At 37.1% G+C, this 18,510-nt stretch overlaps 2 protein-coding genes across 2 annotated transcripts; both read right to left on the bottom strand.

Moving 5' to 3' along the window:
* Positions 1 to 414: 414 nt before the first annotated feature.
* Positions 415 to 5,464, bottom strand: LOC137942377 (uncharacterized). The gene is made up of 9 exons (XM_068788001.1): positions 5,237 to 5,464; positions 4,964 to 5,074; positions 4,773 to 4,824; positions 3,427 to 3,715; positions 2,874 to 2,935; positions 2,547 to 2,745; positions 2,342 to 2,438; positions 2,092 to 2,230; positions 415 to 674 (listed from the first exon to the last, which is right to left on the bottom strand). Exons 2-8 carry the CDS (start codon positions 4,987 to 4,989, stop codon positions 2,140 to 2,142), a joined length of 816 nt encoding a protein of 271 aa, XP_068644102.1. The 5' UTR covers positions 4,990 to 5,074; positions 5,237 to 5,464; the 3' UTR covers positions 415 to 674; positions 2,092 to 2,139.
* A 2,934-nt stretch (positions 5,465 to 8,398) lies between these two features.
* Positions 8,399 to 15,147, bottom strand: LOC137939942 (adenine/guanine permease AZG1-like). The gene is made up of 13 exons (XM_068784886.1): positions 13,455 to 15,147; positions 13,278 to 13,360; positions 13,095 to 13,181; positions 12,923 to 12,936; positions 12,601 to 12,682; positions 11,848 to 11,906; positions 10,657 to 10,722; positions 9,637 to 9,682; positions 9,413 to 9,433; positions 9,224 to 9,315; positions 8,937 to 8,979; positions 8,669 to 8,692; positions 8,399 to 8,569 (listed from the first exon to the last, which is right to left on the bottom strand). The coding sequence occupies exons 1-13, from the start codon at positions 15,145 to 15,147 to the stop codon at positions 8,399 to 8,401; spliced, it is 2,481 nt and encodes an 826-aa protein (XP_068640987.1).
* Between the last annotated feature and the right edge of the window lie 3,363 nt (positions 15,148 to 18,510).

Raw genomic sequence — 18,510 nt, 5'->3', positions numbered from 1 at the left:
AAATAAATAAATATTTATGTAGGATACTTTGGGTGATTCCTTGCAAATGGAGACTACCCACAGTTTGTGTTTCTACATTTAAGGAAACAAATATGATATTTTGTATAAGCCGATACATTCCGATATTTCTAACCATGCTCATAGGCATGTTATGGTCCAATTGTGCCCAACTTGGGTATGATATCCGAGTTAGATCGATCAACTAATTGATAGGTTTAAAGAGGGCTCAATGGTTCCTCGTAGCATCAGGCCAGTCCCCTCAAATCATATGAAAAAGATTAACTCTATTATTAGTACATAGATTAGTAAATTTGGACTGAATCATGATTCCACAATTTTAACCATACCTACGTTTTTCAGATGATGCTACTGCTGGTGCACCACTAACTGCTTAATTGAATGAACTACGTAATACGAGTGAACTTCATTTCAACTTCATTGCTGACATAACTCCAGCTAACAGCAAGAAAGGCAGAAAGGTAGCATAAATTCAGTTATTCGCTCTCTACTTTGAATACTATCTTTTCCAAAATGAAAATATAAACTTGACCAAAAGCATGTTTGATCAAGAAATGTTGCATTTGGAGCATAATCCGTCTCCTTCACATATTCATGAACAAGTCTTTGTCTACTAATTCCCCCTAAACATCGCCAGCCAATTCCAACTCCAAGATCTGTGACAAATCAAATAGTTTACAAAAAGCTTTAGTAGAGGGAACAACTACCATTTCTATATTTTAATAAGAGCAGAGGAACAGCTCCCATGTTTAAATCATTTTTCCTTCTCCTTCTACTTTTTTGAGAAGGTACATTTTGGAGATATCAGTGCAAAACAATCTGAAGGACTTCTTAAGATACCTTGGACACAAAATAAAACTCCAGAAGCATTACTTATAAGAGAGTACCATAAATCACCTCCAGATGGAAGATTGCTAGATACATTATTACCAAGCCAATAAAGAAGAGTACTTCAGAGAAGAATCAACAAAATCACTGAGATATTAAATTAGAAAGTCATTAATCATGAAAGACCATGATCATACATTAAGTGGAAGCAACAAATCTAGAAAGCTTTTGGGCCTTCTTTTTTTCTTTTTCTTTTTTGTGAATGTTCTACTTGACTGTAAATCAAACATCAATGTCAAAGAAAACATCAAGAAGAATTAAGTCATTTAAAACCATAGGGTCATCAGCAGTTCATACCTAGCTGAATGTTGGTAATTATACAACACCCTAGCATAGATTATAAATTTATTCGCTAAAATGACCTAGGTTAACAGGATATGAAATCATTGACAGCTTTAGTGCTTCCAATCTTGCCATCTTCTAATGGGGTTCCTCGGAATAACTAGCTCAGTTGCTATTCACAAACAGGTAGCAAAACTTACACCATGCTATGGCACAATGAAGATATGCATATCTGATTTTGCAATATGCAGTCCGCACAAGCATAAGATGTCAATTTATTCAAGGAGAACACATCAGTAAATAGTACTAAATTCCAATTCAAAAATACACAAATCAAGGAGACATACAAAACATATAGTTCTTCATTGTTTTTAGGTTTCCATTGAAAAGATGGTGCCATCCACATTGTTCAAGCGATTCCTAGTAACTGTATCAATGACATCTTTATTTGTTTCTGTACTTCTAAATTTTATCTCTCGCTTGTAAGCCACAACTGACACCTTCCAACTTGTTTTCCTACCAATCTAAGTCTACAAAATCCATTATGAGATGGGTTATAAAAATTAGTTCACTCCATCCTTCAACTACATTTTCTCACATTCAGCATTAAAAAATGACTGACTTACAAGAAAGGAGGTTTTCCAAATCCCAAACAAAGTATGACTCAAAGCAGGAACTCAATAAAATAAAGCTTGGAGACGCTTGGAAACCTCTCTGAGTTCTAAAAGGTATGGAGGCCTTCTTTTGGGGCAGGCAAGGCCTAAAAATTCTATACAAATTTTATGAAAACTAACACATAGCCAGAAAAGACAGAAAGGAAACTACAAAGACAACCATGAAAATGCATCAAAACTATAGAAGGCATGTATCTAGTATATGATGATTTATGCTCTTGGCACTCACCCAACTTCAGTAGCTATAGAGGCACATAGCAATTTATTTCTCATCCTACTACTTGCCATAGTTCTGTTGAACGCTCTCAAATTTGTAAATAGCTTTGAGTAGAGCACCATATCGCATGGACTTCAGTCTTCCCATATGTCTGTAACAAGAAGGTGGCCATTCAAAGGAGTTATGGAACAGTAAAGGTTTGTTGTGATCCTAATCTCTTAAACTAGAAAGTACTTATTTATCAACAACAAAAAATTCCTACACAATCTCTGTGTATCGTATTCTCCATGTAGGAAATCCTAAATGGCATCTGGCTGGTCCATATATCAGAAGGAGATCAGGTTCCGGTCCATGACAACCTAGATTTAAATAAATTAAAAGCAAATTCATAAAATAGGTTAATAAATCAGCAAGATCACAGGGCTAAGAGTCAAAGGATGGGTAAGCCTGATCTTGGACAAACATACCAGTAACTCTCAGTGCCCAGTCCATGTCTGATTCTGTAAAGACTGGCTCCTTCCCAGGTCCAGTTAACATCGAGTCCTTCAAATACTTAGAACAGAGAAAGCTAGCCGCTTTTGTAGTTGCTTCTTTCCCATCAGAGATAGAAAGAAACTCCAACGTAACCTCTTTTTTATCAAGAACATTGTGCATCTCATCAGTTTCCTACACATGGATACAGTATCAACAAGATGATGAGCTCTTGACAAAATGAACCGTAAAGATACATGTTCTGTCCATCAATATGTGAAAAAAGTATGGAACAGTACAGAGGATTAAAAAAAAGGACAAACCTCCCAGAGTCTTGATTTCCTCAATTTCTTCAGAAAAAATTCCTTATCTTTCTTCAGCATACCTAAAGCAGTAATCAAATGATAAGAGAAAGTGACCACATAATCCACATGTATGCATTTAAAAATGGAGCCATAAAAATCAAAAGAATGAAAAATGGTCTGACTTGAAGGGGCCCATGTTTCCAGTCCACTAGATGATTATCGAGGAGAACAAATACATGAGTATTTGTTCAAAAAAGCACAAACACTGGCAAAAGATAATCTAGAAAAACAAAAGGAGAAGGACAAGCCAGGTTGACTCTTGATTTCACAGCTCCCTCTGTTGGACCTTTCGGATGATTCATGAAGTTACCAAGTCAGTCCTTTCATTACTCACATCAAATGCCAGACTCAAAGTTTAGTATGATCTATCTTATACTCAGCAGAGCTCCAAAAATAGGCACAACTCAAAACTAGTGGTTAGCCAAAATGAAGATATCTCAAACTGATAACTTCTTGCAAACATTTATATCTTCCTCGCAGGCCATATTAAAGAATAAAAAATTACTCTTACCTTCAATATCGTAAAGGCTGATGTGGCTCACACCAATGGCTGACAACCACTGAAGAAGCTTGACTATTCTTTTAGTATGAAGAGCTTCCTCGCAATCAAGCACCAATGCAAGGTGCCTTAAATTTTTTAACGGTAAAGCTTTGCGTTTATCCAAGTGTAATATATAGATGAGATAACTTTCTAAAGCACGAGCTGTGCGAATGCCAAGATGCACAATTCTGACAATTAGATGGAGCATCACCCAGCATAGACCAATAAAAAATCTTTGCATGTTAGAGGTCCCTTCCCTCTGCACATGAATAAAATAGCATAAACATAGCAAACACAATAAGAAACATGGATATCTGACTATCATCTGCACACATTATAGTATTTGTGTCTCCATGACATGGCTGACTCGAGAAGGAATAGACAGAATTTCCCCTTAGATTCTGCTAATAAAGACAAATATAGTCACTGCATTGGCAATTCTCCATCTTGACTATTCCAAGACATTTAGTTGAAAGTATGAGACAACAAAAAGAGTATCAGCATAAAATTTGTAGCGACAAACAATTAGAAATGCCATCTTTAAGAAATTTCCTACTTTAAAGAGAAATATGTCAAGAATGATATTTCCTAGTTAAAAATGATCAGACTACATAGCACCAAATGCCTCTTTGTCAAACATAACACATGCTCTCCCCCCTCCCTCCTCTCCCTTAATTTTCAAAACTGACAACTGATATCTGAGACCTTCGCAGCCACAAAACATGAATCGTAAGAAGATTACCATTGAAACTGAAATGCATTGAAAATGAGTTTGTTTTAGTAATGAGTGGGATCTAAATTACAAGAGTGAAATCACCTGTTTTGCAAAAATCTCATTATTGATGGTACCCAAATGAAACCTCATGTTCATATGGGAACTATCATTAACTCAACAATGGACTCCACATGAAAAAAAAATGTACCCAGGCCCAGTAGATCTGATTGCAAGAACCTGCTGAAAATTTAAGATATCTAACATCAAATTCTACTTTTTCTAGTTTATCAAGATTGATCTTATGTCTTGGGAGATGAGTACTTGTCACAGGTTTTTAACCATAAAATAAGACAACAGACGAAACAATCAGTGAGTTCCAGGATTTGCATGTTCAATAGACACTCAAATAATTTTTGCAGGAACCTGAAATGAAACAAGATCAAATTTGAAACTGCAAGTTAGAACTACTGGTGAAAAATAAAACACACAACCAGCCGATAAGTACCAGGGAATAGCAAGAAAATATCCAAAATAGCTCTAAGAGTAAGTAAACAAACACCCGAGTGCTAAAATTAACATGCAGAGAATGTAAAGCACTTACGAGCAAAGGCGAGCTCAGCACTCTAAGTTTTTCCTGTTGTGACTCGGAGCTCCTACAAAGCAAAAGAATGGTCCACAATTAAATTGAACTGAACTTCTTTCTGCCACTTAATCGCGCACACAATTAATCTGACAAGTATAATAAAGCAGTTCCGAGAAGAGAAACAAATCAAGGGGGTGTTTTGCTCCTACATTGATTGTGAAACTGGGGCATCCATAATTCAATGCTCTGAATTAAGTTCCCGAACTACCCACATGAAATTGAATCCCAAAAGGTAACTCAGACCAGCGAAATCTGTTTGTCTAAGATGACAAAAAGAAAAAAAGAGAGAGAATGTTTCAGGTCGATAGATGAACACAATAGACACAGGATTGCACACAGAGAATAAGGGAATAAGAAAAAAATTAAGGATACAAGGGAATTAAAAGGCGGAAAGAGAGAAAGAGACAGAGAGGAAGAAGCACCTGTTCGCCGTGAGGCCCAATACTGTTGGAATAAAGAAATGGAAGGCATACAAGGGTGCTTGCATGGGTTTTGCCCCTTCCGGTAGTATCTGTTATCTACAAACAACTGGGCGCATCATGTGAGTGCAAATTTATAAACGCAATCTCAACTCTTCGTCCCTAGACTTTTCTTGCATTTTGATCAGCTCTCTGCCTCAAGGCCCCTCAACAACCAAAAGAGTGGCTTCTTTCGTGGGCTTAAAAAGTGGAAAATTCAAGCACCTACACCGTGCATATACCGTTAAATATAATATGAAGATCTGAAATGGCAATTATGCCACTAGCAACGCAATCGGCTCCGTTGGCCAAAGCCGTTTTGTTCTCAATAAGGGTAGGCACCGGTCTGGTCGGGGACGGGTTTCCTAAAATCTGAACCCGAACCCGATCCCTGTCCCCGGGAAAAATCCGATTGGACTAACCCTGTCCCCACCCATTCTCCTAATATCAAAAACATAATATACCTCTCTCTTTGGGGATTCATCTGTGTCCTGTATTACATAACCCTGGTGTCGGACCACTTCCAATTTTCCCTAGTCCCAAGCCACTTTGTGCCCTAACACATCTGAGTCCCGAGTTCGTTCTCGACTCGGATGTCGGACAATGTTTTAAAAATTAAAATGGGACCGCATTTGCTAAATAAGGAATTTGACCCAACTCAACCGATTTTTTTGTGAGGATAAGGTTCCTCTCTAAAAATAATAAATAAATTTAATAAGATAAATAAATTTTACTATTGTTAGAGGTCAATTTATATGGTATACATATATCATTACAAAAAATTATTTAATATTTTTGTAATTTTAAAATTATTATTTTAATATCTACCTGATGAACTCGACCTAGAATCTGTTCCATGAAAACCCATAATGGGGAATAAACCAAAAACATGTTGAAGCCCTTGTGAAGGAACTTGTGTAGAAAGAATTCATGAGTTGGTGATTAATCTCCTAACAAGATTGTGAAGAAGGCAGGAAGAAGAAATTCACAAAAAAAAACTCTTTCAAAAACTCTTTATGTCAAACTGATCACATAGAGAGTTTTAAGTGTTTATGAAACTCAAAATATGTTTCCTAAACTTTTTGGACTCATAACAAAGGATTTTACAAAGTGTGGAATTGTTTTGAAAACTCAAAAACAACTTTCAAGAGACCTCTCAATTGACTTAGCAGAATGCAATTTCTATCATACTCGACTAAGTAGATAACAACGAGTTCCTCAACTTGCTTCATTAATTAAGAGCCATGGAGGCTTAGTCAATTAAAACATCTTAGTAAGATTAAGCATTCATGATTCTTAATTGACTAAGAAATGTAAAATTTTGAAAAAGATATCCTTTTGGCGCTCCAAACAGGTTTCTATAATATTTTATTATATTCTCGATGTTCCAAAATTGCACTTGTGGTTTTTAAGTGTTTCTCAACATCCCAATAATGTCTCATAGGAAATTTTTAGCCTAAAAAGCATTCAAAAGCTACTTCCTTTCAAACCATCTTTGAGAGTTCAAAACTCTGGTTCAAAGTTCCTCTCATCTTTTCAAAAAGCTATACTTGAGCCTTGAATTTTTAAATCTTAATTGATTTAGCTTGACTTTTAACTTGTACTTGATGCTTTGAATTTTCGTATCATATTTGGCTCAACACATAAAAATTTTGAGCTTAACATTTCAAATCTCTAATTGAATTAAATATTCATGTGGTCATATTTTCGAATTTTAGCTTGAGTTTTTAAAAAGAGCTTCATAATTTTAAATCAAAATTTACACTATAAATTGAGTTGATATTTCCTCTTGGTATTCAAATCAAGAAGTGAGTGTAATTCCCATTGTTGTATCAGCTTACTTAATGCAAATCTCCTCACCCTCCTGAAGCGATGGCCGATCCCACACTTGTGGAGCTTACAGATCCCTTCGAGGTAAGCCCATCTTCACCTATCATATTTAGTCCACAGTTTGATACTAGGTTCATAGCTCTACGCAAGGAACATAGGACTTGCACTAGGCCCTCCACTTCTCATCCTCTATCGAATTTTGTTTCTTACCATCGATCATCTTCTGTCAAATTCTTGCATCCATCTCCTCTATCTCTATCTCATAGTCATATCACGAGGCTTTGAGACATCAAGATGGAAGACAGCAATGGAAGAGGAAATGAATGTTTTATATGAGAATCGAACATGGACCTTGGTTCTAGTTCCTTACGAGAAGAAACCCATGGGCTGTAAATGGGGTTTTACCATCAAGCAAAATCTCGATTGTTCTGTAGCTCATCTTAAAGCCCGTCTCGTCCCCAAGGGTCACACTCAGTGCTATGGAGTTGATTATGAGGAAACGTTTCCCTCAGTGGCCAACATAAATTCGGTACGAATCCTATTATCACTTGCTACAAAACCTTCTTGGCCGGTATATCGACTCGATGCGAAAAATTCCCTTTTTAAATGGTGATATTAAGGAGGAGATCTATATACGTCAACCACATGGTTCTGTGGTTGGGGAGGAGTTGATATGCAAATTGAAGAGATTATTATATGGCTTAAAACAATCTCCTCGAGCTTGGTTTGACAAATTTAGCCAAACAATGTTGTGGTTTGGCTTCTATAGATGCACTGTTGATCGTTCCGTATTTGTCAAGAACATCTTGAAGGGAAGTGTATTACTTACAGTGTATGTAGATTTTATTGTCTTAACTGGCAGTGATGTGGAAGGAATACAAGAAGTCAAAGAAAATATATACAAGGAATTCAAAACAAAAGAGCTTGGATTTCTTCAATATTTTTTGGGTATTGAGGTCTTCCAGTCAAAACATGGGATTATCTTATCTCAAAGGAAGTATGTTCTTGATCTACTAGAAAACACACAATGATGGGATGACGATCGACAAATACTCCTATGGATGCTAACACCAAGTTGTGTGTAAGCTCTAGCAAAGATGTGGATGTAGGAAAATATTAGAGACTTGTTGGGAAACTCATTTATCTTACAGTGGTCATACCAGATTTAGCATATGTCATAAGTGTGATTAGTCAGTACATGCATAAACTACAAGTTATTTATTAACAAGCTCTAGAGAGAATTCTTCGACATTTAAAAGGAGTTCCTAGTAGGGGACTTCTATATAAATATCATGGTCACTTCAACATTGAAGGATTTGTAGATGCAAATTGGGTTGGATCACCTGATGACAAGAATTCCATTTCTAGGTATTGCACCTTATTTGGAGGGAACTTGGCTACATGGAGGAGTAAAAAGCAGAAAGTGGTTGCTACCTCCAGTGTTGAAGCAGAATACAAGGCTATGGCCTATGCAATCAGTCAACTTCCATGGATCAAATCTCTTTATACTAAATTAGGGTACCACAAAAAGACTCTTATGGAACTCTATTGTGATAACTAGGCAACCATCCACATTACGTCAAATTCAGTCTTCCATAAGAAAACACAACATATTGAGGTAGATTGCCATTTCATATGAGAAAATTTTCAAGCTAGCATTACATCTCTCAAACACTTTTCATTTCAAGGGCAAGCGACAAATATTCTCACAAATCAACTCACATCCAATATACAGATCACTATATGCAACAAACTATACATCTATGATGTTTTCTCTCCCCCAACTTGAGGGGGAGTGTTGGAAGACATCTCAAAGGAGCATTAAGGTAAATACCTTCCCCACGTCAAGGAGATGGCAAAAGTTGTAATTTAATGGTCTTCTCATAAGGATGGCACAAGGGTGTAAATAAAGAAAATGATGTTTGTCTACTTATGTTTTTTTCTTTTTGAGAGCTTGTAGCCCTAAGGGCATTGTAGTAATTTTAAACTTTCTTCCTCAACTATAAATAGAGACTCAAGGTATGGGGTAGATCATTAAGTCTCCCTTATTCTCTCTCAAATCCATCCTTAGACTTTTCTCTCAAAATCTCTCTCTCCTTTTCCTTAACCGCCCTCTCTCACCTTTCTCCTCTCTTCCTTCTTCCTCTCCTTTTATTCTTCTCTCTCTTATGATCCTCTCTCACCCTCTTGGTCAAGGATTTTATCATGGGATCCTAAATCACACAAGATCCACTGGGTTTCAACAAATAGTATACTCATGGATACAAATTTATATTTAGAAGCCAAACACTTTGAATTCTAGTAGCTTACTTTCCAAAAACCCAAAACATACTATTCAAAATTTATTTTTAATTAGAATTCAGCTATTTGACTACTATTATCCAACCCATCATATAACCTCCACAAAAAAAATATAGCCTTCTAAATTGTTGAATTTCTGGAAAAAAAACTTCATTGACTTGATGTAATTTGAGTACAATGAGTCTATATTTAAAATAGAGGAAATAAATAGAATCCAATAACAATTAAACTACCCTTATCTCAGTTTCAGCCAAAAAGTTAAATACTAAAAGATGAGTCCTAGAACAATTAAACAACTTAACATAAATAGAAGACTAACATAACTAAAACACCTTTAACTGAGACTTTTCTGTGAGACCTCCCTCCACGAGACTTTCTTAGACTCCACCACATTAATTTTGGCTTTGTGAGACTTCTTACAGTTAAAGTCATCTAATACTCTTCCATACCTGCTCTTCAACATTCACCCTCAAGCTAGAGTTTATAACTTCAGCTTGCAATGAAAAAGATTTTTGGTCTTTAATTTTCTTTTCCTAATTTTTTTTTTCATGGATACAAAAACTTCATCTTTTGTGCTTCCCCTTTCTTGAATATTTTTGTCACATAAAAATTACCACAACTTGTAGAATAAAATACCTATTTCTTGTACTTTTTTTCTAGTTCTCCCGCTCAAGCGAGGGAAAAAAATGACATAGAAACCTCACTTGGACAAAACATAATATGGGAGAAGAAAATCACTCCTAACAGTATGACAAAGCTCCATACACCAGCCAAAACGGACATAATCCGAAACACACTCCACTCAATTTTAAAGGCATAAAAATGACCAAACTTTAGGGCACAACAAAGAGACTACTCACTTTTTAAGGGTAACACAAACACAAATCACCTCTTGGGAGAAGAACAAAAAACTTGACTAAAGTTGGATGTTGGTCACACTCCTATACATTTTAGGTAGTGGGTCTAGGCATTGATCTAAAATATTGAAAACACAAGAAGATACACTAAAAAAATACTAGAGGAAAACAACTTTAACCGGAAGGAGGCGACTATGTAACACTCATACTTCCAAAGTGACCTTTTCTAAAAAAAAAAAAACATGAGGATAATATAATGATAGAACTTAATAAATTTGACCAAGTATAAGTTTTTGGGGTGACCACAATTTTTCGGAGTTAACTATGCAAAAAATACACAAGCAAATAACAAAAACGTAAAAATTGAAAACAACTTTGAAGCAAGATATTACATACCTTGAATGAGCACATCGTGGAGTGATTAAATCTGACAAAAAATCTATGATTCGAAATGAAATTTGGCTGTAAAACTCAGATTTTAGAAGAAAATGAAACTCAATTCGCATCAAAGCATGTAGAAATATTATGAGAGAAAATAAGAGAAAAAAGAGATTTTTGGCAAAACAGACATTTGGTACTTCTCATATTGATATGTCCAAAAATACAGCTCATAATCACAAATGACTTATTTTTCAAGAAAATAGACTCAAATAGATTTAAATTAATACTTAATTTGTTGAAAAAACTTATTTCTTGAATCTTTTATGAACTCTTGATTTCCTTCATTTTGTAGCTTGAACCTTTCCGACTCCACTGTAAATATCTCCTTAAATATAGATCATATTGACACAAAATTTTCTCCTTCTGAAACTAGACTTTGATACCTTTCATCCAAGTAGAATATTTATTTATAAAATATACTTCTTTTGAGATAAATACTCTGATAGATTTTGGACTCTATAATCTGGCCAAACTGAGTACTCTTATCTTTTTTGGCCAGCATGACCATCGACTCTTCCGATATTGATCTTCCTCTAGAAAAATCAGATTGAAAATTGGTCTAATAGGTAAGAAAATAGACTTATAGATATATCTTTTTACATATAATTCTCCATATAAAGTCTCATTCTTGATGTAATAAAATACCTTGAAAGTTGAAGTTTTCTACAACTACTCGAATTTCTCTTGAAGTCTGACCTTTGTTGCTTCAAATATCGATTTCTCTTTGTAGGAAACTTTGATTGCCCAAATTATTTTTGAGTTGGAAAGTAGAATCAAAGTTCTTTCCTTCAATATATATTTCAATATGAAAAGTACAGTATGGAGATGTGAATGCTAAGAAAATAACAAATATTGGGACATGAAAAAAAGAAAAAAGGTAAAATAAAAAACCAAACTAATAGAGATGATTGGTAAAAAAAAAAAAAGGATCACATTATCTTTGTGGGTTGAAAAAAAGAAGAAATAAGTGGAGTTTCTTGTTTTTCCTTTAGTCTTCTATCCCAATTTATGCTTTTCATTAGATTTTTAACTCTCTTACCATGTTTTTAATATAGAAAATTATATAACGTCGTAAATATATTTGTGTATAGTTTCCAATTCGTAAAGAATAGTTGAGATCAGATTTTTTTAGAAAGAGAAATAGACATCTGAAGCAACAAAGGACAAGTAGCAGAAAAGTTTCTTGCACTAGCAGAAAACTTCAACTTTCGAGACAATTTATGCCATCAAGAATGAGACTTTATATGGAGAGTCAGCTATCAAAAGAAATATTTGTAAGTCTTTTTTTTTACTTATTCAACCAATTCTCAATCTGAGTTTTTTATATGGAGATATCGATCTTGGAAGAGTCAATGGTCATGCTGGCTAAAGGAAAAAGAATACTCAGTTCGGCCAGATTATGGAGTCCGAAATCTATCAGATTATTTATCTAAAAAAATATATTTTATGAAGAGAAATTAGACTTAGATGAAAGTTATTTAATTCTAGTTTCAGAAAAATAAAATTTCATGTCAATCTGATTTATATTTAAGAATATATTTGTAGAAGACGAGTATCATTCTTAATGGAGGAGGCCAACAAAAATGGGGTTTCTAGGCTTGATTTTGAAGGACCGATTCAAATTTTTTTCAAGAATTAAATAGGTAGAGGAGAGCGTGTAGTGGATATAAGGCTCAACATCTCGAAAAAAAAAATCAAAGAATTGTAATATAGATAAAATAAAGTTTTTACATTGTAATATCTTTTTTTTTTTTTCCAATATACATGTTAATAACCATTGCGCCAAAAGACCGGTCTGTTAGCGAAGGCGCAACAAGCATATTAAAGACAAGTCATTCCAACACTCCCCCACACGGGGAACACCCATGTACAATTGCAAATGCACAATCCCACCTATACAGGGACGGCCAAAGACAAAGTCCCACCTATGCGGGGACGAAACAAACGGGGGGAGCGGGACTTGAACTCAAGACCACCTGCTCTGATACCATGTTACTAACCATTACGCCAAAAGCCCGGTCTGTTAGCAAAGGCGCAATATGCATATTAAAGACAAGTCATTCCAACAAGGCAACCATCTCAACTTGATGCATCAACCCACAATAAGAGTAAAAAAATCGACTTTTATGGTGTGGGAAGAAAGAGCATGGAACTCAAACTAGCTAGCCCTCCCCAACTATCTCATGTTATCTAGAAAAAAACAAGAATTATTGGAGCATACCCACTTCCACTAACCTGAATTATGACTCAAAGGAATCAGTTAAGCATATAGAAATTAAACAATTAATCTTGAAAAAATTTCATTAGTTTTGTCTCATCAATCTTCAAAGAGGAAGGCTGATGGGTGGATGAGGATGCATCTCATGGTATCATCTAATAAGTGGGTGTCTCACTTTTAAACACTTGGATGATATTCCGTTAATAAGAAGGTCTTGGGAGAATATGTCTAAGGAGAAAAGGGAAGAAGGGAGAAGAGAAGACTGCCAAAAATGGAAAAGAGTGTTTTGAATCAGATAATATTACAGTTGATGCATTATTCGCAGTACATTTTCATAAATATCGGATTTTTTACATACCTTTTCTGTGAAGATCTCCAAATCTATACTCTCATTGGAGCTCAAGTAAGAAATTATAATTTTTAAGTAATAAACCCCGTCACCTATTTGCCAAGGGCAAAGAATATAACCCAAAAACTACGTGTATTCTATACTGAGTTTATGCGTGTGAGAGAGGGAGAGGACGAGATGGTAGACTTCTGCCTGGCTCGTCGTCCTTGCCGTCTCCATTTGTGGTCACCGCCGATGGACATTTAACGCCTCCCAACCGGAAGAAGGCCGCCGCTCCCCAATCCCACAAATTCAAGACAACGAATGTACCGATCCCACCGATTAGTCCGTACGCTATCGAGTAAGTCAACGGCATCAGAAGCATGGTCACGAATCCGGGGATGGCTTGCCGCATGTCGTTCCAGTCGATCTCGGCCACACACCTCATCATCATCACGCCAACCAGGATTAGCGGCGGACCCACCGCCCACGGGGGAATCGACGCCAGCAACGGCGTGAAGAAGAGGGCCAGGAAGAAATAACCCGCCGCCGTCAAAGCCGTTAGCCCCGTCCGTCCTCCCTCACGAATCCCCGTCGACGACTCTATGAACGCCGTCACCGGCGACGTTCCTAGCAGTGAACCCACCACGATGGCCGCCGCGTCGCTCATGAACGCGAAGTACTGCCCCTCGAAATCGCCTGACTCGTTAGTGAATCCGGCGAAGCTAGCCATTGTGTACAGCGTTCCCGTCGTGTCCAGAATGTCCACGTATAGGAACGTGACCAGAGCTTCCCAGAAGTAGCCTTTGCCGATTCCGGCGAAGCTCAACGCCCCCGCTGTCGATTCTATCTTATGCACGTCTACCACCTTCTTAAAATACCGGTACGAGGAGTTGCCCGTTTCCGTGTCTGGGAATGCCGTCACGCTCGTGTTGCGGAACCAGGAGATTACGGTTACGAATACGATACCGTAGATCATTCCCCCCTTGATGTTTTTGATGAGGCAGTAGCCGATTATGACGAAGCCCACTACGGCGAGCCAAAAGGTGGGGCTCTCCATGCGGTGGTTCAGGCAGAGGATGTCACCGGAAAGTGATCCGCCCGGAATCACGGTGCCGTTAGAGAAGACGGGTGCGAGCATAGCCCGCGAGGAACGAGGGCACGCCGCTAGCGTGAGCAGTGTCGAAGGGCTATATCCGACGAGGCCGATACCCTGGTTGTTCTGCAGACCTATGAAAGCCAGGAAGAGGCCAATTCCGGCCGAAGAAGCGACCCGAACGGGTCGGGGAACGAGTTTCGCAAGCTGGGATCGGAACCCGATGACGGAAATAAATAGAAAGATGAGCCCTTCGAGGAAGACGGCCGCTAAAGCAGTGCGGTACGAAAGGGAGCCGCTGCCATGGAAACCGACGACGGTGTAGGCAAAATACGCATTTGCGCCCATACCAGGAGCAAGCGCGAGAGGAAGGTTAGCAAACAAGCCCATGATGAGGGAGCCGATGATGGACGATGCAGCGGTGGCAACAATGAGGTCTTTGCGAGCCCTCTCGAGACAAGCCGCATAACCGGGGTTGACCGGCGGGAAAGTGCAGGTGAGTGGATCCGGCCGCAGAACGGCGTCAGAGGGACAAGCTGAGAGTGACATGTTCGAGAGGGAGCAGAATGAAGTGCAGTCCGAAGTGGAGCAGGTGGCACCGGAGTCGGCAAGAATAGAAGCATTGACGGCGAGGATGTAGGCCATGGTGAGAAAGGTTGTGGTTCCCGCACGGATCTCGGTAGTGAAGGTGGTGTTCCGAGCAGAGAGTTTGAAATATTTACCTACTCGGGTGCCGGCGACATAGTCATTGAGCCTTGTCAGTGACGAGTCCCACCGAGACGTCGGCGACAGAGGAGGCGCCATGAGAGAGCAAGACTGCAAAAACGGAGAGGGGGAAGCTTTCTTCTTTCCCTGTTAGAGTCAGGAACTATGACAATTGACATCGTTTTAAACATTAAATAAGAAGGTTACGGAGAGAGATGAAAGGGACTAAGGGACTCTCAGACAAAGCCGGCACGCCATGTTACTTTGTATCTTCTCAGGGAGTTTCTTGGAAAAGTATTTATTTTTCCCCTGCCTGCCATGGATAAGAGCTCAATTCCGACTAAAAATCCTTTTCCAAAAAATCCATGGACAGAGACGAGACGAAATTTGGTGCTAAAATGCCAAACTGATCGGACAACAGAGATAGCCATTAATCACAATTGAGACTGATAGGACGAAATTTGGTACTAAAACGTGAAACTGATCGGACAACAGAGATAGCCATTGATCACAATTGAGACTGATCGGACAACTACAATATAGTAACGTTTCACATATTTTGCACTAAATGATTTTTTGTATTACATCAAATCCGCATTGCGGCCGTTAAAAAAGAGTCGTGATAAAGCAGCTGAACATAATTACTAATTTCACGGTTCACACTTAAAGGTTTGAGAGTTTTGGAGTGTTCATCTTGCATTGCTCACTTGGTGACCGTCACACCAAATGACTTTTTAGTCTCTAGTTGTTGTCACATGTTTCATGTATTTCCATTGGCCTTATTTCTTAAGTAGAAATAATTGAACACGAAAGACCATTAGTGGAGGAGATGGTGACAGATTTGTAGTTTTTGATTCATGCGTTTTGTTAAATCTGTCCACTTTTGAATTACTTCCACTCCCTCAAAAATTGAGCCATTTTTCTACACAGATTCTTTATTGGGTAGTCTCTGCTTTTTAGAGAGAGAGAGAGAGAGAGAGGGGTAATGAGTGTGTACCGATTCATAGAGACAAGCGTTTTCAGAAGCTTTCCTTCAAGAGGGGAATGACTCTGATTAGTTGATTATTGTAGTTCCTTTTATATTCCTCCATTGAAGAAAGAATCAATTAACCAAGACAATCTTTTTGTCTCCCTCTCCTACTAAAGCTATTTTCTAACAAAAGTACATGTCCCACATTTGGACTCTTTCTCACCATTCTTTTCCACAATTAATATGATCCTAGATTTATTATTCTTCTTTTGCTCTCTTATATTTGTCTAATTCAATGAGAAAAGGGAAAAGCAAAGCTCCTAACTTAGCTTTTTTTTTCTTTTTTTTTTTACTCCTTTGTCCCCTCAATGGGGTTGCCCCATGTTACTTATAATAATCGGCCACTGTGTTATTCCTATTTTTATCTTTCAAAAAAGTTCGCAAAAAAAAAAAAAACCATGTTAGAAACGTTTCAATCAATTTGCTAAATTGACCTCCCCTCAATGGGGTTGCCCCATGTTACTAATAATAATTGGCCACTATGTTATTCCTATTTTTATCTTTCAAAAAAGTTCGCAAAAAAAAAAAAAAAAAATCCGTGTTTAAAACATTTCAATCAATGGCTAAATTGACCTCCCCTCAATGGGATTGCACCATGTTACTAAAAATAATCGGCCATTGTGTTATTCCTATGTTTATCTTTCAAAAAAGTTCGCTAAAAAAAAAAAAAAAACAAAAAAAAAGGCCATGTTAGAAACGTTTCAATCAATGGCTAAATTGACCTCCGCTACATGGGGAAACCTCACTAACAACAAACAACCCCCACCATGGTGCAAAATTAAGTGTTCACTTGCAACTTGTAACATCAAACTATCCCAACCATCATATATGGATCACATGGTGCGTCACTATGAGAGGAGGGGCTTCACACTCTTTCCTTCCTTTTTTTTTTTTTTTTTTTGGTGAAAGAGCCTCTACTCATTTATTTTTGTATGTGACAGGAAGAGAAAAATGGCACCTCTTCCTCCATTAGATTACCCTATTTATGTCACATGGTTGACATTTGTGATTTTAAGAAAACATATGTTAAGCCCTTCTTCCAATTATTTTCCTAATTTGCTCCATGTGAGAGAGACTTTCTTAATTCATAGTGGAAATCAAGCCATGCTGGTGCCACACTTTATGCCTTCTATTCTATCCTTCAAGTTTTTTAAAAAAATTAAAAATTATGCATTAATTATTCATGTGTTATTATTTACTACAAGAAAAAAAACTTCTGCCAACAAAAATTTGTTGGTGGAATCCCTTCTAGCAAAAACAATCGTTAGAAGAACTTTCTTCCATATTCCGTTACTACAGGTTCCGCTAGCGAATTCTAAAATTTGCTACTGAAGTTCAAAATTTATTCAACATTCACTGATAGAAAATTCAAATCTCTCTACCAACGAATTTTAAAATTCAAAAGTAGAAAAGTTAAATATCTAATAACGAATCCTATAAGTTGTTGTATATATTTTGAATAGCAACAAAGAATTTTAACATTCAATGGCAGAAAATTCAAATCTCTACCAACAAAAATCAATTTTCATTGGTACTACACACCTTTTCCAACAAAAAGGCTAATTCCACTGAAAAAAGTGTTGGAAACTGTTAGATTCTACTGTTTCTAGTCTAAAAGAGACACGAGTAAGAGGGAAGGAGGACAAGAAAAGAAGAGAAAAACAGGGAAGAAGAAAAGAGAGCTTGTTCGATGATGCATTCCCCACCTTCTAATAGCTTCAATCTAGAATACATAATTGAGAAAGAATCATGCATCTTATGTTTTGGAGTATCTAGAGAGCACAAATCACTCTTAGATATTAGACACCATCTACCATATGGTATTAGTGGTTGAATGTGGTTTTGAAAAGCAAGCATCCACTTTCACCAATTGGATAAATAATAATTTGGAAATTCTTATAATTAATCTGATAAAGGTAGCCTTCGATGTCTCTCTCTGAGTCAATCACTTACCCAGGAATCCCTAAATTGTTACTTTGCTACGCATTAGATATGTTTATCTGAGAAATCTTATAATCCACACTCCAAGATAGTTGATTTATTTTCACCACTTAGCTTAAAAATAAATTGGATTGATTTAGAGTGTGATAGGACATGTGAAATAAGGCAAACTTATCACTATCCAAGGATTTATCTTAAATATTAAATAGTGATTGTAAAAAGATTTATTTTCGGTACATAGGCATTTGGTACTTAACATTCAACCATACCCTATCCATTATGAAATTTGATTGCCAATAGCTTAAGGAAGAACTCAACTCACCTTTTTGGTTCAAATGCATTAAAATTGGACAATAATTTTGCTACGAATTTGTTCAAATTAGGCCAATCAAAATTGAATCCATTCGTACTAAAAAACAATGAGCAAAGATTTTCCCAAGCCCTTAGGATTTGATTGATTCTCTAAGCTAGGAGAAGAATTAGATATGTAA

This window comes from Aristolochia californica, unplaced genomic scaffold, assembly GCF_029961685.1.
Source record: "Aristolochia californica isolate CCGP_79_NKW_82.1479 unplaced genomic scaffold, dmAriCali1.0.hap1 SCAF_10, whole genome shotgun sequence".
Lineage (NCBI taxonomy): Eukaryota > Viridiplantae > Streptophyta > Magnoliopsida > Piperales > Aristolochiaceae > Aristolochia > Aristolochia californica.
The sequence above is the reverse complement of the archived record's forward strand: the minus strand, read 5'-3'. Positions and strand labels throughout refer to the sequence as shown.